Source organism: Lissotriton vulgaris, chromosome 8, assembly GCF_964263255.1.
Source record: "Lissotriton vulgaris chromosome 8, aLisVul1.2, whole genome shotgun sequence".
Lineage (NCBI taxonomy): Eukaryota > Metazoa > Chordata > Amphibia > Caudata > Salamandridae > Lissotriton > Lissotriton vulgaris.
The window spans coordinates 114,185,873-114,210,767 of record NC_141696.1 but is presented as its reverse complement, the minus strand read 5'-3'; the positions used below and the strand labels follow the sequence as shown (position 1 = coordinate 114,210,767).

At 45.2% G+C, this 24,895-nt stretch overlaps 1 protein-coding gene across 9 annotated transcripts in view; it reads right to left on the bottom strand.

Annotated features, from left to right (window-relative positions):
• Positions 1-24,895, bottom strand: part of ARAP1 (ArfGAP with RhoGAP domain, ankyrin repeat and PH domain 1) — a 768,097-nt gene that overhangs the window by 350,625 nt on the left and 392,577 nt on the right. For 6 of the 9 annotated variants that reach the window (XM_086933788.1, XM_086933791.1, XM_086933794.1 and 3 more), the window contains exons 6-7: positions 20,236-20,300; positions 14,780-14,889 (exon numbers count right to left, since the gene is read on the bottom strand). In XM_086933788.1, the coding sequence (XP_086789914.1) occupies positions 14,780-14,889; positions 20,236-20,300 (175 nt within the window). The remainder of the gene's footprint in view (positions 1-14,779; positions 14,890-20,235; positions 20,301-24,895) is intronic. The other 3 variants (XM_086933789.1, XM_086933795.1, XM_086933793.1) reach the window with 1 other exon arrangement.

Sequence of the window (24,895 nt, the reverse complement as noted above, 5' to 3'; positions counted from 1 at the left end):
AGAGAAATGCTCACTACCGGGCCAAGCCATGAGGGTGACTGTAAACAACAGGGTGACTAGCAGCAGCTGGTAGCGCTGCTATCCTGTGGGAGGCTCTGGACCACCAGGGTCCTTCAAAACTGACCTCAAAGTTCTCCTCCTTCAAAGACACTTCCAAATGTAATTCACACCCTCTCTATTATCTGAAGGAAGACCCTCCATTATAGAGAATCCTTTTCTCCATGACTTTGCAAGTGCCTTCCCAGTGTGTTTTGCCATTTATTGCAGTATTATACTTCTAACTGTGTTTGGTACTCGTTTGTAACTTGCACAGTCACTTTTCCCTTGTAACACACTGCTTGCTACCTCTCACAGTTTGTTTGCTTGCTTTAGATACTTGCACAAGTGCCACCATTGCCTATGTAACGTGTATTCTTTTGTTTGAGTGTCTACCATATATTGCAGTATTATACCTTTAATTGTACTTTGCACGCTTTTGTAACCTGCACACATGTCACTTTTTCCTCCTGTAATGCACCGTTTGCTACCTTTTGAATTTTGTTTGCTCACGATTGTCATTTTTGCCTCATGTAACTTAACGTTTGCTTTTTTAATTTGTTTACTTTTAATGTTCTCCTCATGTATCAGTTCTGTTCCAGTTGTGAAGCGCTCTGACGCCTTCGGGTAAAGTCCGCGCTATATAAAAACACATAAAATAAAATACCTAAAATAAAATAGGCACACAGTACCAGCACCTCTGACTGGACCCCAACAAACACCCCTTTCCCCCTTACCGTCCAGGGGGCGCTGCGGGAAGGTGGGACCTCTGCGGAGCGCCAGCTTACGTGAGTGAGGAAGAGGGTATCCTCAGCCAGGGGTGGGGGCACAATGCCTCCCCGAGGGAAGTAAACAGAGGCCCTCGGCAGAGGTGACATCACAGCCCGGCCTGGAACTGGGTTGTCGCCCAGCAACAAGTGAAAAGAGGGGAGCCGTCAGGAATGTGAGCACCAGAGCAGGGCCGGCTCTAGGCATGTGCAAGCTGTGCACCTGCACAGGGCCACCAAACCCCAGGGGCCACCACGCCAATATATATCCTTACTATATCAATCCTCTGAGGATGGATACATATTTGCGTGGTGGCCCCTGGCAGGGATTTGGCGGCCTCTGGCTCTGTTCCACTTCTAAACTCCCTGACCCCCTCCCCTCTTTACTGGCCTGCGCGCTCCGCCCCGCCCGGACCCCCTCTTCCAGCCCCCCTACCTACGCTCCCTGCCCAGGGCCACCATGAGCCTAGAGCCGGCCCTGACCAGAGCATCGCATCACAAACAGAAACACGACTGCCCGATTCACCCTTAACGTCCCTGTAACCTCAGTCCACACCACAGATTCACTCAGGAGTCTGTTTTCACGTGTCATGTTTATCTACCACCAAAAAGCATGCTGGATATTGTAGTCTTCTGTATGTGATGAGGAATATAGAACTACAAATCCCAGCATGTTTACTGCCATTGAGTGAACACGAGGGCCAGCTAAAAGTCAGCAGACCTCAGCCCTTCAAATTACCCTCGAGGGGGCAGTAAAACGTTTTTAACAAGCCCGCCATCGATTTGCTGCTGCAGATAAACAAGCATTGAAAATGCAATAGGTCTTGTCTTTCATTAAGTTAAAGCCATTTGCTTTGCTAATGGAAGTGAATAGCGAAGCAAATGGCTTTAACTTGCTGGGAGGAAAAGTGAAACCGAAACTGCCTTAGACACGGGACAGCCTAAGGGGTGTCACAGTGAAGTGAAGAAGACGACATAACAGTGTCCACTCCAGTGGGCGGTGACGGGAGCCTGTTGTCTCAACTCTGTGGCCTCAACTCTAAAGCTACTTTTGTATGATGCCCGGTGGAGCTACCTCGCGAACCATAGGGGAGATTAGCTTTGGACTCCCTCCTTCACCTACCCAGCCGGAGTTCGGGCAAATGCTCCCGCGTCTCTCCTGACCGTATCTTCCCCCTCTCTCTTCCCCTCTCCCTTCTTACTCTTTCCAGCTTCTGTCCTCTGCCAACACCTGCCCCTGCCCCTTGTCCCCACCCGGTTTCTCAATGAACCTCTTCCCTCGACACTTGAGACCGAACTATTTTGTCTGTTGCCCGATGGAGCCACCTGGTTTAGCTTGTTAAAGATTAGACTGCAAAACGTCAACATTATCGGCGCCATCTTGCCCCTTTCCAAGCCCATTCGTGCGCGTAAGCGGCAGCCATTTTGAGCACCATGACCTCCCTGCCCCTCGCTGATAGCCAGCGCGTCTCTCTCTCCCTTAACCTCGCAAGCATCCCCCCCCCGCACACTGACAACCCCCGCTCTCTCATGCCTTGGGTCATAAACCCCTCTTCAGCGCAGCTTCACCACTGAATCCCATCCTGTTCCCAGCGCGACACCTCCCCTCATTCCCTTCATGGCCTCAGATCCTTTTGATGCAAACCCCTTTTCCTGTGTCCCCGTTTGTCTTCCTTGTTCCCAGGCCGCCACCTGGCCCTACGGATACTGTTTATTACCCCGTACAGTAGGAAGCTTCCCCTCCCCATCAAAAGACCCTCGAGCCGATCAAAGCCCCCACTCTATGAGATCCGATCAACCCCATGCATTCCGTGAATCGGCGGAATGCCCTGCTGTGCGACAACCATCACCTGTTGTGACCGGGGTGGGGAATCCAACTGTGAATGTATGTGGGAACGGGCCTGAAGGGGAGATTCCGAGGATGTTCTTTCTAATACTAAAGTGTTGCGAGAATGTGTTATGTGCAATAAAGGTCATAAACCCTAGTATAAGAGGCCAGGCCTCAGAGATGTGGTTAGAGCACCTCGTGACGATACTTGCTGTCTGAATTGATGTGTTCTCCTCCGGAGAGAATAAAATCCTCGTTTCCTGCCTTCCAGTCTCCAGCGCCTGCTTCTTCATTGATTAATATTGGTGGGTCATAGAGGCGATACCGCCGGGCAACATAAAAAGGGTCTTTGGTTACTGGTTGTCTTTGGAACCCCTTTTTAACAAGCTATAGGGGAGATGGGCCATGTTTCCCTCCTTGGTCGTCACCTACCCAGTCGGTCTTCAGACAGACTTCCTTTCGTCTCTACGGTTGTCTCTTCCCTTATCCTCCCTTTCTCACCTCCCCTACACCCCACTACTTTTCTCTCTTTCTCTCCTCTCCTAATGTATTGCTGATAGTTTGATATGTTTACTTGTTGATCTTTTTCTGGTATATTGTTGGACCACATTGTTGCACTTCCTTTCGTCTCTCCCGTCGTCTCCTCCCCATCCTCCCTCCATTTATGTCTCTCCTTCTCTCCTCTCTCAATGTATTGAGACTGAACTATTTTGTCTGATGCCCGATGGAGCTACCTGGTTTAGCTATAGGGGAGATGGGCCGTGGATTCCCTCCTTGGTCGTCACCTACCCAGTCGGTCATTAGACAGACTTCCTTTCGTCTCTCCTTGTTGTCTCTTCCCTTATCATCCCATTCTCACCTCCCCTGCCCCCTCCACTACTCCTCTCTCTCCTTTCTCTCCCCTCCTAATTGTATTGCTAATTTTTTTATGTATTGTGTAATTTGTTGAACTTGTTCTGTTACATTGTTGATTCTCATGTAAAGCGCTCTGATACCTTCGGGTCTAGCCAGCGCTATATAAAACTCTTTAACTAAATAAATAAATAAATAAAATTAATGAAATGTGAGACCAGTTGTATTTTTAATGTTTGTTGTTTTAGTTGGCAGGTATGCGGTCTCCAACAAGTAGTGCCGACAGCACCCACAGATGGAATGGTTGCATGTTGCGGAGCACTCTGGCTTCTGCAATGGCAGTGTTTGGAGTGATACATTCCATTATACAACACTGCCCCTCAAGTTGGCACAGTGTACCTGGCATAACTTCTCCAATCAATGATGTTCCTCCAGGAGGCACACTTCAGAATGGTAGTTTCGACAGCAGCGTTGATTCTTCTGACAAGCAATGTGGGAACTGTGGGTCAATTTAACAGTGGTTTTAATCTCCTACAGGAAAATGAATTGCCGACCCTACAAAGATGTGACAATTTCCCATTGCAATTGGCGGAGTCACTCACTGTCTGTCGGTGACTGCAGGGGGAAAGCATGTAGCCAGGTTAAATCACACCTGATATCAGGAGCTCAGGCAAGAGGCATGAATGAATGAATGAATGGAACATCTCTAAAGCGCACTGCCACTGGTAGACAAGCATCCTGGCGCTATACTAGGAAGCGCTGTGAAACCTTTTCAAGGTACTTGAACAGATCAATTACATTAGGGCATGACAGGGGTCCGGCAGGATTCCCCGGGAGTGTGTGGATAGTGGGTACAAAGATCGCACTGGGAAGAATGCCAATGCAAATCCCTTGGGAACAGCCGGCGAGACTGCTCAGCGGGTTAGGTGTGCACTGCTGCCATCAAGGAAGAACGTTTGAATCTGAGCAGGTGCAACTCAGTCCTTCATCCTGCCAGGCAAGATAACATCTGTACTATTCAGTTGGCCAGCTGTAAGATCTTTTATCTGCAGAGCCAATAACCACTAAAAGCCAGCAGCACACACCAACGCCACATACACTACACAACACTGAAAGTCACAGTTACTGCAAAAATCAAAAGAACATCAAGCCCTTCGATCCAATGTGACTGATATATAAATTGTCCTCTCAGTCAGCTCCACGCATCTTACATGTACATAGCTGTTAAGTTTAGCAGGTCCTTGAGTGACAGGTTAGGCCAGGCCCGGATTTTGCTCACAATTCTGTGATTTGCAGTCTCATTTACCATATATAAAACCAAGACAAAATGGCCCAGATGATTTTTTTTTTTAGTGTTATAAAGCACTAGCTAGACCTGAAGGTATCGGAGCGCTTTACAGTTCTAAGGAAAACAACAGAACTGGCAGAACTAGTCGCTCATGAACCTTGGAAAAATTCCCAGCTATACAGGCATTATAATTTTAGGCAAAGCTCTGAAGTTAGGCCTGTTCAGTCACAAACTGCTAATCCAGCCCTCTTTTTATTTTATTCTTCGCATTCACGTTGTTTTCATACTAAACTACAAGTCCCAGAGTGCTAAGCGGTTTGGTGAGCAACGCATGCTTCTCGAGCTACAAATCATGCTTCTAAATGTTCTAATGCTTATATGAGTGTTAAAGATGTTTTTTCGGGCAGTACCTTGACCTTGTGTTGCACTTTCTGTTTTGAGATTGGTGGCCGCAGGGCGGGTCACAGGCAAAGCACACGGTAGCACAACTGCACTGCTTTTGAAAGCCGGAATTCTACCCCATATCAGAAACTAAACTGGAGAAGATGAGGCATTACGAGAGAGCTATTGAAAACTGTGGAGCCAGGCTTGAGTCTCGGCGCCGGGTCTACAGCCTCTGATTCTGGTCACATCATATAATTTCCCTGTTACAGCTAAGACGGGCGCATGAACAATTGGGATAGGTGCATACATTTCACAAGCAGGTAGAAAGGGGTCGCACATCTCGTGAACAGCTAAAGTGGAACCACACAGTGAGAACAAAGATCCAACGGCGGACTCAGAGTGCCGCACCGGTCTCGGTATAATCATCCCAGGTATAATCAAATGTCAATTTATTTGGTGGTGTGCACAACCTGCTCCTGCAGCTGCTGTTAGAAGCTGCAACCAGCTAACTTGGGAACCAGAACAAGTGAAACAATGGAGCGGTGCACTACCCGGATGTAGTAGTATTCAAGAATGAAGCACGATCAGTGACTTCATTGATATGGTCTTTATTCAAAATAGATCCAAATCAATAGAAAACACATCAGCCAGCGCGTTTCGTTCATGGAAATGAACTTCGTCAAGGCAAAAAGTAAATGTTAGCAACTTTCGCAAGAGGATAACAGTAACGGCCAATCAGCCCAAATTTGTGGTCAGCGGCGAAATTCAGGCAAGGGACTCCTTGATAAGGGCCGGCTGTGGATAGCCTTTGATGAGTGGACTTGAGCGTGACAGTACTTGGAACCACACACTGCATGAGCAGCAACAGTAAAAAAAAAAAAAAACAACAATTGCGGCCACGAATGCAGCTGCAGCATCCCACGAGTGATGCACGCGCATGACAAGCGAGAGCCCATTCCCTCTCACGTCGCAAAAGCGCAGTGTGAAAAATATAGTGCATCTGTCTCATGCCGCGAGTAAAGCATCCAGTCCCCGAGTGCACATCTTCTGTCCGTCCGCGTGCACATCTGGAATCCGTATTGATTCCAAAAGGCTCTCGCATGGCGAGAGCAATGCATGCGCGCTGCTAACGCCAGGCGAGACCTAGAAATACGGCTGAAAAGTGTGCAAGACCCCGAAAAACTAGAATGTCCAGACCAGCCTGAAAAACAATGGAATCTTTTTGGCAAATTCTGCTGTAAAATCAATTATCTGCCTGTATATAAAACAAGCATTGTTAAAACCAATATATCTGGCAGTGGCAAGCCTGAGATTTTTTGGGGATAAACCTAGACATTAAAAATGCAAAAGTAATAACATGTATAAACGCCCTAGGAGGGTGTTCATGTCTTTGAGAAAGTAAATAAAAAAGAACCACTAGTAAAATAAATAAAAAAAATAAACAAATTTAAAGATTGGCCTACCAGCCCCAGCACTGAAGTGCACTGCTTGCTAGGTGGATGTGCCCATGTTCAAGAGCAAAATGCCATTACTCATAGTAAAGAAAGCCAATGATTAAAGGGGCTGACCCAATGCCACATGACATATGCGGAGGTGGGTTGAACTAAATGTTAATGGCACTTGAACAGGCCAATGCGTACAGAGAGCTGACCAAAAGCCCCTCTCTGTATATATATATATATATATATATATATATATATATATATATATATATATATATATATATATAGCTGTATGTATTTTTATTATAGCTTTTTTTGGAAAACAGGAGGCTGGTGAAACAGCTAAGGCAGTCCCTAGGTTCAGAATTAAAAAGCGTTGCTTAGTGAGGCATCCTTCCGCCACGCGGGGGCTGGATCCCCTCCCACGGCAACAGGAGATGGGGGATTAAACCATGCTCCAGCACTGCTTTTAACTCCCTGTCCAGCTCCTAGAGAATGGCGAGAAACCACTGTATTCCCCTCATACTCTACCTCCAGCTAGAATCATAGATTCATTTACAGAGACAGCAACAGAAAACAAGCATTGGTAAAGCAAATAGGCCTTGGCTACATGAGGTACTGGCTTTGTCCATGTTTTAGCCATGCTGGACAGCGGAAAGCTGCTGTGAAGATTTGCTGAGAGTAAAAAATAAAAAATAAAAAATACTATGATGTGGTCAGTGCTAGACGCATCATAGTGATTTTGTTTGTTTGTTATGGAGGGTAGGTAGGGGCAAGCAATAACAATGGGAGGGGGTGAGCAATGACAACAGGAGGGAGGGAGGGAGGGATTGGTGCCTGGCGGGAAAAAACAAAACAAACCAAGATATGATGTGGCCATCACTGGCCGTGCATTGCGCTTTTTTCTTTGTTATGGCGGGTGGGGTTGAGTCAACACAGACAAGGCAAGCAGGGCAGGATGGGGCAATCAACAGCAAAGAGGGCGGGAGTGGGCAAGCATCAAGACAGACAGCGGGTAGAGGAGTCAAGAAATAATACAGACAGTGGGGGGCAGACAACATGAAGGGGGCAAACACAGGGAGGGGATAAGCAACAACACTGACAGTGGGAGAGGGCAGAGAACAACACAGGCAGCGGGAAAGGGCAAGCAACAAAACACAGCAGGAGAGGGCAAACAACAACACAGACAGAGGGAGAGGGCAAACAACAACACGGATAGCAGGTGGGGAAAACAACAACACGGACAGAGGGAGAGTGCAAACAACAACACGGATAGTAGGAGGGGAAACAACAACAGACAGCAGGAGGGGGCAAAGAACAACATGGGCAGCGGGAGAGGGCAAGCAACAACACAGACAGCAGGAGAGGGCAAGCAACAACACGGACAGAGGGAGAGGGCAAACAACAACACAGACAGAGGGATAGGGCAAACAACAACACAGATAGCAGGAGGGGGCAAACAACAACACGGGCAGCGGGAGAGGGCAAGCAACAACAGACAGCAGGAGAAGGGGGAAAAACAACACGGACAGTAGGAGGGGAAAACCACAACACAGACAGCAGGAGGGGCAAAGAACAACACGGGCAGTGGTAGAGGGCAAGCAACAACACAGACAGAGGTAGAGGGCAAACAACAACACAGACAGAGGGAGAGGGCAAACAACAACACAGAGGGAGAGGGCAAAGAACAACACTGATAGCAGGAGGGGAAAACAACAACAACACAGACCGCAGGAGGGGGCAAACAAAATAAAAACAGACAGCGCGGTAGGGCAAGCAGCACGGGCAGCAGGGTGGGGTCAGCAACAAAGGGCAGCTAGCGGAGAGCAGGTGGGGGCAAGCAACAGCGTCAGCAGTAGAAGGCAACAGGAGCGCTTTTGGACGGGAACAGAAGCCTACAAGTGAGCAAGAGCGACACAGAGCACGGGGTAGCACGTACGTGAAACAGCTTACAAACACATGCGCTCTCACAGAGTGCTTCACCAAAAAGAAAAAAAGTAGCCCCCAAGAAGCGAACAGTGGAACAACACAATTACTTGGGACATGTTCCAGGGAGGGTCATGGTCAAACAGAGGAAGAGGACGTGAAATCTGCACGTATTAAAGTCTAGCCTGCATGCATTAACAAATCAGAAGCAGGCAAAATAGAGTGACGATGAAGACACCCAATGGTTATGCAGTGGGCGGGCTCTAAGCCAACTGTAAGCTAACAAAATGTCTTGCAAGTGACCACGTATGTCTTGTCTCAGGCAAGAACTAAAAAGGCAACCATGCCCATCTCCTCTAGCCATTTTCTTAACAACTTCAGCACCTGGTGAACCTACGTTGTGCCCTACTTATCCTGACTGCCCAAATAATATTTTACTAAACATGCCGATGGAATTTAGGTTTTTATTGAATAAATCTAGCACTCTGAAACTACAGATTTTAGAGAGCATGAACCTTCGTGTCCTCGATCCTCAGACTGCATTAGACCATGCCCAGCTACCAACACCACCTGGGATTTCATGTACTGGTCAAAGTTACACTTTTAATGCTTGTGTCAAGCAGACAACACATTTGGGATTGATGGGCAGAAAACATAACATAACAGGTGTATTTATAAAGCGCACGATTACCCAAAGGTGTCCTGGTGCTGAATAACAGATGTTTATTGTTACCCAACTCAATGGTAATCATTTTATCGACCTCAAATGGATGAAAGGCTGAGTGGACCCGACGGTATTTGAACCCATTACCATGAGGTCAAACACAGGCCCCTGCAGTGGCTGCTTTAGTTCACGGAGCCACCAGACCCGACATCCGCACAGCGTTCTTATAGGCATCGAAACACCGAAAGAACACCATCACAGCATAAGCAGCAACGCAAATTGTGACATGAACCCGAATGTGCTCAGCAGCAAGGCAGTTTAATTTCTGCTTCGATAACTTTTAACCCCAAAGCAGGAATGCTGTTCTGCAAAGAATTACAATATCACACAAGCACTGGCAAAGGCAATGGTCTGGTTTTTAACCCAGCTGCAGAACCTCTGTCAATTTGCATCCAACTGCTTGCAAGGTCTTTCACACAGATGCAGTACCTCAAGTTGTTATGAGATGTTCCTCGAGTCAAAAGAAACCGCTACAAATGTCTTCCAAAAAGCTGGCGGGGTGTGGTTTCAACATTAAAATGTACTTGTACAGTTTTGTTACTGTAATGTACTGTACCTGTTTAATATAGGATGAAAACACCAGCCAAAGTTATTTTATAGCGAGGAATCCCGGTTTAAATTTTTAATGAATGTCTTGATTACAATGGAACCCTTGTCATTTGCACCTAGGTTAAAGCAGTGGGCATTCCCTCGGGTGCAGAAATGAAAACAAAATGCAAAAAAGCTAACTCCTGCACAGTCCTAGCTATGTGGTTGTTTACATTGCGCAACACATTTCCCAGACTTTATTTTCAGATCCAAGTTGCACCTGATGGTTAAGGCATAAGTAAGCAGCAAGGGTGAGAAAGTGCACCACATAGAGAACACATCAGAAGGTGGTTGTAGGAAAGGAAGGCATCCCGGGCAAAATATTTTAAAACTCCAGGCACAAGGCAAAAACAGACAGCTGTGGTGTGTCGTGCATAAAGTAAACACACCGGGTTAGGATACATGACATCATGCAGAAATTACACATAGTTAAATTCAAACGTTTTATGAATTAACAATACATTCCACATTAATTTAAAAACTGTGTAGATTTCCATTTAAAGACCTTCCAAAGTAATCCTGCAGCGCTCTCTAGTGGCAAACTTTAATCCAATCCAATAAAAGGAAGATTATTGAACGGTCAGACTAGATTTATTTGGATTGAGATTGGGGGTGTATTTTTAAGGAATCTCGTTAGGGCGCGAGGAATTTGTACCCCAATAGCATACACAAATTCCTCCAGGGACAGCCTGCCATATTTCTGCAAAGATGGAAACACCACAGCACACGGATTTACACAGCTTCACGAGGGAAAAACTTTTTTTTCCGCCTCATCACCAATTCGGAGGTGCATTAGAATTCAACATCGGGGAGTCATACCATACGCAATTAAAGTGAGACTCTCTGGTGTTGGCGATTCACGGTGTGTGAAAGCTGCGTAATTTACTTTCAAGTAATAATTCCGGAAAGAAGACGCGGAATTACGCGAAACGCAAATCTGTTATAAGGCTAATTTTTAGCATGAAATGCGTCCTCATGTCAATTTTTCATGTAACAGTGCACTTCGGGCAAAAAAATGGGTAAAAACACCAAAAGCACCACAAACAATAGCGGCCAGATTTCCGTTGTTTCTATAGGTCGAGGTAAATGTTAACAATGAAATGTTTACCTTGAAGGGGGTGTGGTGTCACTTTACTAGCAAGGGGCTCACAAGTAATTTGCATATGCCAGTTGGGTATAAGCCAACTCTACCAAGTTTTAAGGAAGAAGCAGAAGCACTTTAGCACTGTTTAGCAGTGTTAAAGACTGTTTAGCAGTGTTAAAGTGCGCAGAGTCCTAAAACCAAAAAATACAAATTCTGCAAAAATTGAGGAGTGAAGGCAAAAAGTCTGGGATGACCCTGCAGAAAGTACCAAGTCCAACAACCCGTGAACACCATACTGACTGCCAGGACGATCGATCTGATGAAGAGGGATTATCCCGGGACTCGTGCTATAAACCACACTATTGAAATTTCATCATCCAAATACCAGATACCTATTTTGAAGACCTATGCATTGTATAAAATTGAATTTTGAACATCTAAATATTTGTGAAGCTTGAGAAAGCCCTGGTCTGATTGATCGCTTAGGGCGAAACACGTGTCGGCTATTGTTCCAGCTACAGTATTTAAACACTCTGGAACAACCAGGATGTAATTAATAAAATACATTCTCAAGACAACCTAAGCCAATTCTTCAACGAGATTATACCTCAGAACAACAAAGGGAGTGTCAAAGCATTCTTTAAATATACATATTATTTTAAGGAGCATTACATGCTCAATCCTTCGCCGTACCATACTGAAGAGAACCTTATATCACCTCATTCAGTTCAACAGAGCCCATCTAGTGACGAGCCCAAAGCTATAGACTCCGCTTGTTCTTGCAGTGGTAAGATCCCATCTAGATCCCTTCAAGGCAGTGGAGATTGGGATGATCGTCTAGACTGCAAGCCAGCTTGAAGATATTCACTTCCGGGAGTAAAATTCACTTCTGGGTTGACCTCGGCAGCACAAGTATTTAAACCTCTTTTCTCATTAAGGAATGTTACCCCCGGCTAGCCATTCCTCAACTTTGTTGTTTTCCGTCCCTTTCGGACTGCCTTTGCTGCTTAATTATCGTTCTGTGGCTTCCAGAGGTTCTCAGCCGGGGCTCATCGTCTCCCTGGAGATTGGTACGTCACTAAACCATGTTCCTTCACAGTATACATCTCGCTATACTCTCCCGTTCATGCATGTGTGCTACTTTCTCTTACTGCGCTAACAAAGACCGCAAGGTCACATTTTTTGGAGAGAGGAGTTGGCCTAAGGGCTAGGGTGGTCAGCCTCGAATCTGGGGAACTGGGTTCGAGTCTCGGCAATGACGCGGAAAATCCTGTGATTTTGGGCAAATCACTTAATCTCCCCGTGCCTAACAAAAAATGAATGTGTCCTCATGTAGCGCAACTTGTGCTATGTAAAGCGCTCTGATACCCAATTCGGGTCAAGTTTGCGCTATATAAAACTCTGTAAATAAAATAAAATAAAATAAAAAAATATATATATATAACAAACACATGACTGAACCTGCCCATGCTTACGGTCTGTTCCTGTTTTTCTTTACCTTCTGCTACTTCCTCCCTCACATCGTCAGTAGGTGATTTTCCTAGTTTAATATCTTTTTGCAGCACAGGTGGGAGGACTGGGACCCTCAACAGATCCATAACTTTCAGCTCACCTTGACACTGTGGCGGCCACAAGACACTATTCCACAAATGGGTTCTCGAGTTGACAATAAAGTCCCTCCTATTGAAGCCTGGGTGGAGAGCAGTAATGATTTGGCTTTTCCAGCTGAATACACTATTCACTCCAGAGGTGCCATCAACCATTGAGGAAGCTCCTAGGAGCGGTCAGAAAAGTACCACGTGTCACGACCAACACATGGGGGAAAAGTAGTGTTTGAATCAGCATGGCGCCCTCAGGAACTACAACAAATATTACCAGAAGCAAACTGTTTTTCATGGTAAAACTGCTAACATTCCTTTTTTCTTCATGGACTGCAATGCCAAAGCCTTTGACAGAGTAAAGTTAGGAGAGATGAGAGGACTCTTGGCACTGTAGTGTAGTAGCCTTTCCAGATTCTCAAGCTACCCACATTAAATACATTCTGTACAATACATTTAAAGGGAAATTATTCACAAAGTGCATATACTCCAAAAGTGGCACGGTGGAGAAGAACCTGAAACAACATCTTGCAAAGCACCACAATTTGTGAGATCAATGATGACTAAGGTACAAACGCTTAGGATTCTGGCTAACTAATATATGACATACAATCAATCAATCAATGACACTTATAAAGCGCGCTAGATACCCGTAGGGTCTCAAGGCGCTGGGGGGGGGGGGGGGAGGGGGGGGGGAGCCGCTACTGCTCGAACAGCCAGGTCTTCAGCTTCTTCCTGAAGGAGAGGTGGTCTTGGGTCAGGCGCAGGTCGGTCGGGAGGGAGTTCCAGGTCTTGGCGGCCAGGTAGGAGAAGGACCTTCCTCCTGTAGTCGCTCTTCGGATGCGGGGGACGGCGGCGAGGGCGTGGTTGGCTGATCGGAGGTGGCGTTTGGGAGCGTAGAAGTGGACTCGGCTGTTGAGGTAGCTCGGGCCTTGGTCGTGTAGGGCTTTGTGTGCGTGGGTGAGGAGGCGGAAGGTGATTCTTATGTTGACGGGGAGCCAGTGAAGGTCTCTCAGATGTCCGGAGATGTGGCTGGTTCGTGGGATGTCGAGGATGAGTCTGGCTGAGGCGTTCTGGATCCGCTGGAGTCTCTTCTGGAGCTTGGCGGTGGTACCGGCGTAGAGGGCGTTGCCGTAGCCCAGTCGGCTGGTGACGAGGGCCTGGGTGACGGTCTTCCTGGTCTCGGTGGGGATCCACCAGAAGATCTTCCGTAGCATGCGTAGGATGTTGAAGCATGCCGAGGAGACGTTGTTGACTTGCCTGGTCATGGAGAGGGAGGAGTCCAGGATGAAGCCCAGGTTGCGTGCATGGTCTGTCGGTTTGGGTGCGGTGCCCAGGGCGGGAGGCCACCAGGAGTCGTCCCAGGCGGAGGGAGAGGAGCCCAGGATGAGGACCTCCGTCTTGTCCGAGTTCAGTTTCAGGCGGCTGGTCGTCATCCACTCGGCTACCTCTTTCATCCCTTCGTGCAGGTTGGCTCTGGCGGCGGCGGGGTCGTTGGTCAGGGAGAGGATCAGCTGGGTGTCGTCGGCGTATGAGATTATGCTGAGGTTGTGTTTGCGTACGATGGCCGCGAGGGGGCTCATGTAGACGTTGAAGAGGGTGGGGCTCAGAGATGATCCTTGGGGGACGCCGCAGATGACTTCGGTGGCCTCTGACTTGTACGGTGGTAGGCGGACTCTCTGTGTTCTTCCGTCGAGGAAGGAGATGATCCATTCCAGCGCCTTGTCCTGGATTCCGACGTTGCTGAGGCGCCGTACTAGGGTGCGGTGGCAGACCGTGTCGAATGCCGCGGAGAGGTCTAGGAGGATGAGGGCCGCTGTTTCTCCGTTTTTTTTAAATTATCTTTCATATAGAGATCTTTCACTGAAAAAGGTTGTATGTCACAATATCACCTACAAAAAAATAGATCAATATTGTGTCTCCTCACCCAAAAAAATCCAGCCTGCTGCAGTGAATAAAATCTATCAAGAACTTGTGTGTGTGTGGAGCATGTGCTGAAATTTAGATCCAGGCTAGTTATGTCCTTGATTTTATTTTCTTTCTTTAGGATAAATGTGTTCTTGTCGGGTGAGGATGTGTTCATAAAGCATTTGGTAACAGGGAATGAGTGTTTTCAATCTGTGAAAGGTAAGATAAATGTCTATCAAAAGTCTCCTGAAAGCAGTCCGTGCGTGAGCATCTCCTGGTGAATTCACCAGCTGGTCTCTTCTCCATGTAGCCGAAACGTGTCGCACATCTCTAAATGGACAAGATCTTTCCTACCTTTGATGGATGTCATCGTAGTCACTAGACACCTCCTCGATCACATCATCGTCACTCAGGTAGATTAGAGGCTTTTCGAGCTGCCCTCCTCTCATGACGACTGGTTCCTGCTGCAAAGAAGCAAACACAGGATTTACTTTATACATTAAATCAGCATAGAAAGACCAGGAGAACTAAACTACAAAACTAGACCAATGTTGGCCAAGTGTTTGATGTTGTTGGATTGACCATTTACAACGAAAGAGCAATTAGAATGGCAAGCTGCTACGATCCCTGAACTCTTATTTCAAACATACTGGGTAATGCAGTGTTCAGAGGGCCTACCCTGTGGAAAGTGAATCATACACACTACTCACAAGGAGATGGCTGTCGACCAACCACTCACCTTTGTTACCCTGAGGGCAAATAATCCATGCAAACGTGCTCTCTCACCCTTTCTTATGCACATTAGTATGCCTTCCAGTTGCATAAAAGCTTTTAAATATTTTTCAATATTTTCCTTGATGACTCATTGCATTTATTTAGCACAAAATGCACCCAGATCACTGCATTTAAGTATTGGCAAGGCAAATGTTTAAGGCTACCATCTTTCTGAAAGTGTATAGTTTAAACAATTGTAACCAAAATAAACAGACCAATGTGTTAACCTCACAACAATCACAGTTTTTAACTCCCTGCCACATTTCTTCTTCAAACCTTTAAAGATTACTACAAGTTGCTTTCTTATTTCCTGCCTTTTAATTCTATTTCTACAGCACTATCTCACCTCACCTCATACTGTACCTCTTACACCTCCCATACTGCATGGTAAATAACGCATCAAAACCAGCTTTTCTTTTAGACCCTTAGCTTTCACACTATTTTATTTGTTAATCCAATATGCCTCACTTTGGTTCCTTTCAATATTGTGATTTCCACTCTGGGGTGTTTTTATATTACTTCCAATGTAAACAAAAATCTGATTTAACCTTTGAGCCTTCCAGTGGTTATGGGGCCCTCTGAGTGGTGCTTTACCCGCAGAACTCTCCCAAGAACTTGCTAACAGCCCTTTCCATCGGGGTTCCTCTTGGATGTGGGAGTCCCAATAAAAATGTACATCTTGTGAAAACACCCCCTACAAGGCATCCAATCCTTATTCAAAGTAATGGTGTCCGATTCAAAACCCTACATTTCCAGGTTCCATGTCTTCGATCTGAATAAATTCAGGTAGGTCATCGACATAATTGACAAAGAACTTCTCCGCAACACTTTTGCTATTATGGCAGCTTTCTGGTCCTCAGCTGGACATGCATGTGCATATAAAATAAATATTTGGTGAAGGAATCAGAGGTGACCAGGAATTTCTAGATTCTTTCCTGGTCCCTTTCTACAGACAGAAAGTTAGTGCACACGAGATCTGTTTTTTCTAGAGCTCCTATTGGAGCAGCTGGGCTGGAAGTAGTTTTGCGAGTGATGCATTATAGATTTACACCTCCTATCCTAGGTTTGACAAGTTGAATCTCATTACTACATCAAGGGTCTTGACACTTCACAAATGCCAACTTTGGTAATGCAGTGTACATAGCACACACCTTCTCTGCTTGGTGGCACATACCTCAGGCTCTTGACCATCCTGACGGAGAGATTGTCCATTATCACCAAGATTCGTATTCTGGATTTTCAGGTTGGAATAGATCTGGCAGCCATGCATGTTACTTGAAGGTGGTTGTATGTCATTACAACGAATTCCGTTGCAACGCATGCCTTTACCACGCATGCGTAAGAACGGAATTCGTTTTCCACGCATATCCTTCACCACAAATATTCCTTTACCACGCATAGATTTACAACGTTTTTCGTTATAAATTTCTCTTGTTAAAGGTTATACCTCTCCCCTTACATGCCCCCTGCCTCCATTCCTTCTAATTGCTTCAACTAAAAGAACTTGCAGAAGATTTGAAGAACAGAAACAGACAAAATAATCTTAATCTTTATGCTTTCCTGAAGGAATTGAAGTTCCTGACCCTATCACCTTTTTACTTCCTTTCTGCTGAATTTGTTAGACCTTCTACCTTGCTTAATGTCCAACGAGCTCACAGGTTGGGTCCTAGTCTATCCACCTCAGTTTTCCCTTGCACAATTTACTACGCATTCTCATGCAAGCCCCAAAATAATCTCTGATCATGCCATGGTAGTAACAGATTTGGACTTGTTTCCCCCTCAATCATATAGATAGGGATTTAATAATTCTCTGCTACAGGATGCTCAATTCTCTGATTCCTTTTTTTATCTTTTGCTTCCAACTTACTTATTTTTGATGCCTCTTTTCATATTACTCCTATTCTATTGTGGGACACATTCAAAGCAGCAACATGAGGTTTCATAATTGATTATGTTTCTAAGAAAAAGAAAGGTCGACCTAACCCCTTACATGCTCATGACGAGCTCAGCTCGTCATGAGGCTCAGTGGAGCTGTGCTCATGAAGAGCTCAGCTCGTCATAACTGCAGCGGCACTCCCACGCGCAGCTAATTCCCCACCTGTGTGGGCGTTCTATGGGAGTGGGTGGAGTCGTGACGAGCCCAGCTCGTCATGAGCACAGCTCCACTGTGCAGCATGACGAGCTGGGCTTGACACAAGCTCTGCGGCACTGTGCGCCACCCCTCCCCCCCCGCACCACGGGGTAATTGGCCCAGCATGGAAGGGGTTAAAGAACATGCCTCGAAGGTTCCTCAATAAATCCTTAGAACAACAATATTTCTCCTCTAAATCATTATCTAATCTCCAAACTCTCATTAAAGCAAATTGCATTTTAATAGGCTATCCACTAATGAAATTTTAATCTGAATAGAGCCCGATATTATGGGGGAAAGAAATGCTGGTAAACTACATGTTAATTACTTGAAATTAAAGAAAGAAAGAAGCATAATTGACTTCCTTATGACGTCACAAGGTACTTCAGTTGCACATCATCAAGAGATCTTACAAGAGTTTGTTAAGTTTTATGAGACTTAATACACCCCTGAATCCCCAATTCATCACTCTGACATTGAGGAATATTTACTTTCTATCCCCCATCCTCTTCATTTGGATTTGGAGTCTCTAGAAGTTAACTTGATCCTAATGAAATTTCTATGGCACTTCAATCATTAGAATTAGGCAAAACACCTGGGCCAGATGGTTTTACGGTAGAATTCCATCTGCATTTCTCGAATATCCTTTTTTATATCATTTATATCAAAACTTTATTATTTATAATTCTTCCTCAGGCACCTTTGCCTTATTCATAAGGATGGCAAGGACCCCGCTTATTGGAAAAATTATAGGCCTATTTAATTGGTAAACATGGATTACCGTATTTTCCGGCGTATAAGACGACTTTTTAACCCCTTAAAATGTTCTGGAAAGTCGGGGGTCGTCTTATACGCCGGGTACCAAAATTGACGGTATGTTTTACATAGCGCGGACTTCACCCGAAGGTGTGAGGCCGCTTAGGGAACTCCAGCACAAGAACGAAGAACGTAGGCGGTCTTGAAAATAAATTACAGTTACGGTACCACAGGCTGCTAATGAGCAGAGCAGAAGTACGGTACGGTAATTTCATCTGAACTGATGGCAGTCAACTACGGTAGCACAAGAACGAACGTTACATAGGCGATGGTGGCACTGTGCAACACGATATCAGCCCCTCGCCAGCCAGAGGCAACTCAAACACTGCGCAAGTTTTAAAAGCAAACAAATGGCGCCGTGAGCCCTACCTAGACTGCAGCTGCACATCCCCAGGCAGACGAGGTGCTCCTCCATATGTGCTGATCTCTCTCTCCTTCCATAATTCTTACGCTCATCAGAAGGAGAGGAGCGTCAGTACCACATGATCTCCTCAGTCCATGGAGATAGAAAGGGGACTGTAGGATGTTAGGAAGTGGGGGTAGTCTTATACGGCGAGTATAGCACGAAACCTACATTTTGTCAAGAAAAGTAGGGGGTCGTCTTATACGCCGGGTCGTCTTATACGCCGGAAAATACAGTACAAAATTTACAGAAATCTAAACGAGAGAGAGGGGTGAATTGTCCACACTTTTATTGTTATCAAACTGCACTTGGTTTAGGTCAAGCCTCCTATATGGTCAGCAGCGGAAAAGTCTCTTTTACATCCCTTTTCACCTTAAGATTATCTCTTTTCTCTCTTCCTAATCCCCACACACTTATTATGACAAAAAATAGACCATTATTTTGGAGTTGATGAAGAGATAAAAGGATTGGCCAACTATTCGAAGGGGATGTTCCTATCTCTTCCCCCAATTTAAACACGTTTTCCACTATGCTCAATATTTTCATACTAGTTTTCTGCTGCTTATGAATATGGTCTTAGACACTTATTTCTCTTAACAGCATGTTCCTATTTCTGACCCCTTTTTTTCCGATTTCACTACTTTTATTAAACCTGGCCTTAAAGCTTCTACTATCTATAAAGCTATTTTCTTTCCTGTTTCCTCTTGAACCAAGTCCAAAACAGAACTTTTATGGGAAACAGATATTGGCGTCGACTGGGATGTCATCATACCCTTATAACATTTCTAGATCCGCCAGTATTACTCACTCCATGTTTTTGCTTTATCATAGATTAGATTGCACTCCTACACAGTGCGCTAAATTTACGCTACAAACTACCTCAAACTGCTGATCTTGTGATTTTCATACAGGTGACCTTTTCCACATGTTGTTTATATGCCCAATATACTCCTTTTATGGTATGAGGTTTGGTATCAAATTAAAAAGATTTTAAACTTGCAATTTCCTTTCAATACCAAACATCTTTTTCTGGGCACTTTAACTTCACATTTTATCCCAATTTTTCCTAAGACTAAATTACTAGATATACTACTAGAAATAACTTTTCAACAAACTACATTTAATTGAAAAACCTCATTTAAGCTATGAAATAAAAGTTAGTGGTATTGTGTTTGCTCACATCACATATTAGATACTAGCTATACTGCTCAATATTGACCTCCTCACAATGTTCAATTGTTATGGTTACCTTTGGCTATGTTTTTAAATCAGGTTGACCATTGTGTTATCTACTCCTTGCATAACATCTGAAAATATTAAACGTCCTTGAATATATAAAACTCCGTTACTCTCACTTTACATTTAGTTCTTTTAATTATTTGTTATTAATGTTGTGTTATTACTTTTTAACTATCTAGGTGATTGGTTCTTCATCATGCAAATCCAACAACATACCAACAGAGGCATGTGAAGCTTGCACAGCATTCGCAGAACAAGGTTGCACAGCTTGTCCTGCAGCCATGGTCCATGGAACCTCAGGAGCTTTACTGGGAACCACAGCTCCAACCACAGAATTCATGATTCCTGCAGCAAAAGTATTTTTATTTTAAACCAAGGAAGTGCCCCTTCAGGCTTCTGGAGGGTCATTGAGATTATTCTGGACCCTGTAATTCATATTGAGCCCACCTTTTCTGGGATCACCACGGGGAGTGCCTGCAGAGTCTGCTCAATATCTTCATAGTCGGGGACATCTGTGGAGAAAAGAAAAATGTTTTACAGAATTCATAATAAAACACTACTGTTTGAATTATCAATGATAGTCAACACCTGCATCGCCAATCAACTAAATATTAATCTATTGCTCTCTGGCTTGATGAATGCACAGACGTCAAGGAAAGTTGGAGCAAGCTTACCACCAAGCCAATTGGAGATCAGTCTCTCATCCAGCAGTCTCATTAATACTTGAAACAAACTAAACCACCTACTACTCACCAGAGAATGATATCCCAAACAACAACCAACCATTTACTGGAACAGACCACTAACATTTGGGTCTTGACTTCCAAAGTGGAGAAGATTCTCAAGACGACATTCGGAATGTTGGACGTTATAGGATGTATTTTAATCTGGTATTTTGTAGAGCTGTAACATTCGCACAGACGAATCTCGGTGGCGTACAGTGTTTATAAACAGAGCACTACTTTGAACAGTTAAAAGCCCCATGATACTTTCACTTTTAGAGGTTTCCTGAAATGTAGCAGATTGGTTTTTGATCAGCCCAGGAGGCAGGGGGTCCCACTGAACCTAAGCAGAAGAGTAGGTTCACCTCCAGATGGTGGATACTTTGGTTTAAGGGATACAGGGAAAAATTAACAGGATGATAGAAGGGTAGTGACATCTGAATATTTTCGATAGTGCCATATATCTGATTGGTGATTGATTTGCTACAAGATATTATGATTTAAACACATCTACTATAGAGTAGTTAATCGGTTTAGCGAGGCCAACGGTGAAGATACACACTCGCGTTTAAACAAAGCAGGAAGCTCTCCCTACCATCTGCAGTCCATTAAGTTCAGGTTTGGGAGCTGCAGTCCCCTAGAACTAGAGGAAGAAACAGAAGAAAAAGGGAAGGAACCACAAGCACCGGTTCCATCAACTTGATGTCAAAAGATGATCAACAAAGAGGTCCAAAAAGGCGTTTTTTCAATACTGTTGACACGGACAGTTTTTCCCAGTCTTGTTATTTTATATTGAATCAATTTGCACTGCGAGGCTTCCTCGATTATGTCGTCTCGGGCTACTAGACTGGACCAGGGGCGCTGTAATGAATGAGGACAGTGGAAGGTATTTCGGTTTATTTTTCATATAGCACAATAGCGTAATAGCCTCTCTTAAAACTTTTCAAAGACTTAACTTTTCAGCCTCGATTCACTTAGCAAGTTAAACAAAAGTGAGTTTCCCCAGCTTTTTTTGATCACTTCTTTCTTTGTTTTGAAGTTTTTTAAAAAGTTATTTTTAAGTTGCTTCCTTAATTCTCTTTTCCAGTACACATGACGTCAATAGGCAATATTAGGCAATCATATTTGAAGTGTGATCAGAGACATATGGTAATGCTATTTTTCCCTGAGCGGGTGCAGCATTTCTTTATAATGTGTTTTTTTCCCCCTGACACTGCTGATTTAACATGGACACGGTCGTCTTGAATACTGTTACATTGGGTAATAGTAAAACCTGTTATTTACAGTTTGAAAAGACAGTAGTGTGATAAATTAAAGCACATTATTACGCAGATAATGGAGCAGAATTAGAGTTGTTTAACATGGCGCCCCAAATACCACAGATTAATTTGTGCTAATTAACAGAACACCCTGATCACTCGGGCACAATCTGCTGTTTAGCCATGTTACCGGGTAAATAATGCTTTATGTGATGTATTTCACAAACAGGCCAGATAAACAACTCATTGCATCTATGGTATTTAATACGACACAGACCGCTAATTGTGAATCTACACTATTTAAAAGGGCATCCGGAAGGATCTTCAGATACATAGTGCAGAATATGGGATTTTTAACAGTACATCCGGAAGATTAAGGCACAAACGCTACTATTTTAAGGGATCATTGGGTGTCAGGATGCGTCATGTTGACGTGGATTTTAAGCGCTTCGTTTGACCCCGGCATTATGGTACTAAAGGAATTTCTGGCACCAGTTGCCGTCAGCCTAGATTTCCCTACAGCTTCGTGCCTTATCTCGCTTGTTACCTTGATAGACCCAGTGGTGTGGCTCACTGGTTAGAGGCGGCAGACCCGGATGCAGAGAACGGCCCGGGACCAGGGTTCAATTTCCGACGTGGCAGGGTTGTGGACCAGGGTCAGCGGACTCGAAAATTCTCGCCTCAGTGCCTACTCTAACCAGGGATCACACTCTGCAACTCTGGGCATTCGCTTGCCTCATCTCTACACCTTGGAGACACCTAGTAGGGACCATCTCACAGGGATATCCAGGACGGGTTCCCCAGTGGTCTACAGCGCCACGACGCCTCAGGGCAGCAGTGGGCTTTACAAGACACATACATTTACATTTACCTCCCTTTCTCCATATACTTAACTGCAATGTACTGAAAGGGATGGTACATTATTTTAAAAATGTGCTTTACTGAAACCACCTAACACGTGGAGTTTGACCAGACACTCGCGGTGCAGATACACACTACGGCAGGTGTCGAATGAAGAGACAGTCTTCTGTACAGTAATACTTTACATAGAACCGATGTTCAGCTGCCAACGTTTGCCCAATTTACTAGCTGGCAAAGGTGCTCAACATTAAATATCAAATAAATGGGTGAAAACGGGTGGATTTCACCCTCTCCATTGCTAAAGCAACGTTCTTGCTTAGTAACAAGATTGTGAGGACTCAGCACTGAGAGGCGGCTGAAAGGCTACATGTTGGCGCTTCGTGTAAGTGTACTGGAACAAAATATACGTAGAACATAAGCAGACTGGGTTTTGAGCATTAACGGAGTGTGGCCGCAGTCTAGGCGCAGTGCAATCTCACATGGAGCACGTGTGCATGCGCAGCAGAGAACTGTGTACGAAAAGGCACACAATGGGCGTAGAGAGAGATCACACCGAATATAGAGACAGCACGCACGGACGGAGGGTGCAAAAAACACACTTGGATCACCCTATATACTTCTCAGGACATACATGCAGTATGTCTATGGATAATTCACAGTACAAAACATCATGCTTGTGGTTTGCAGACAGAGCAGACGGCGCATAAACACACAGGAGGCTGCACGTACGGCATTCACAGAGGGCGTATGCATACAGCGTGCATAAGGTATGCCCACATAGCAAATGATGATGTGAATGCACACACAAACTGCATCTACAACAGTAAATGCATTCCTTTAGAGAACACACACTTAAGAGTATACACGACATGACGCACGCACACATACACACACACACAGCGGGCATGGTCACAAATAGGCACGCATGCAGTCTGCAAGTACAGCAGACATGCACTGGGCATATACAGCAGACGCATGCACATAGAAAGCCGCGAGTGACTCGCACATGCAGGTACATTTACAGTGTCCATATGCACTGAGCGGGGGTCACAGCAGACTCGTGCAGGATGGATACATGCACACTAGTAATAGTATGCATTGTACACAAACAGGCGGCCTTACTGCTGCAAACACTACCACACACACACGGCCGCTGCTGTTGGGACACTAAAGGTGACACCCTCAGGCTAAGATACCCGCTGCAGCTCCCCTACACCCTGAAGTACACCACCCACCCCCTGGTGCCTGCTTGGCAGCACACACCCGTCTATGGTGTCTCCTCCGGGGACCTGGCTGCAGCAGCTCCTCGCTCCGTATGCGTGCACATCTCCTGTCCCTAGTGCTAACGCAACGAGCCGTACGCCGGCACATTAAAGGGCATGCGTGTGGTCATTTAATAATGCAGAAGGGGGGGCATATAATAAAATAACCGAAGGGGCCGGATGGAGACAGGGAGGGAGGGAGCGTGCAAGATGAAAAGCAAATAACAGCGGCATGTAATAAAAGCAGAAGGGGCCTCATAGAGGCAGGGAGGGAGGGAGTGAAGTGATCAGGAGTTGTGCTAACACTGCAAGCTGTACGCATCCACATCTCCTGTCCTACGCGTGCACATCTACTGTCCCATGTGCTAACGCCACGAGCCCTACATGTGCATATTGCCTGTCCTCCGTACGTGTGCACATGTCCTGTCCCCCTTCAGCAAAGAAATCAACAACAATAGATCTCGCAAGCGAGCAGCGCATGCGCTGCATCGCTAGGCGAGACCTAAAAAAGGATTGGGTTAGAAGGATCCCAGTGTCCAACCATCTCGAGTAATAGTATACAGGTAAGGGAGGTCACCTTTCTTCTTCCACCATATGTTTCCTGATGGGCTGACAACACTATTTGCTACACCCCGCCATTCTTCTCGCTCAGAATTTGGTCCTAGTTCTCGCATGTCCAGGCACACCATAAAAAGAACTGTTCTGCCCTCATCCCAATGTCCTAGCCACTACAGCGACTGTGTTTCCCATTTGCCTGGAAGTCTCTAGCTATTATGCATCCCAGAATACAGACTGATGGAGATTCCCCTCAAGGCCTAGTTATAGGTACAATAAGCCATTTAACACAGACCCTGTAATAGGAAATTAGAGTTGTGCACTGCGCTCTACAGGGGTGGCAATGCTGGGAGAACCTGTATAATTGTGGCCTTTTGTCCACCGGTGAAGAATCACAATACCAACCACACATGCCACCAATTTTCCAGCTTTTACTCTCACTGATAGG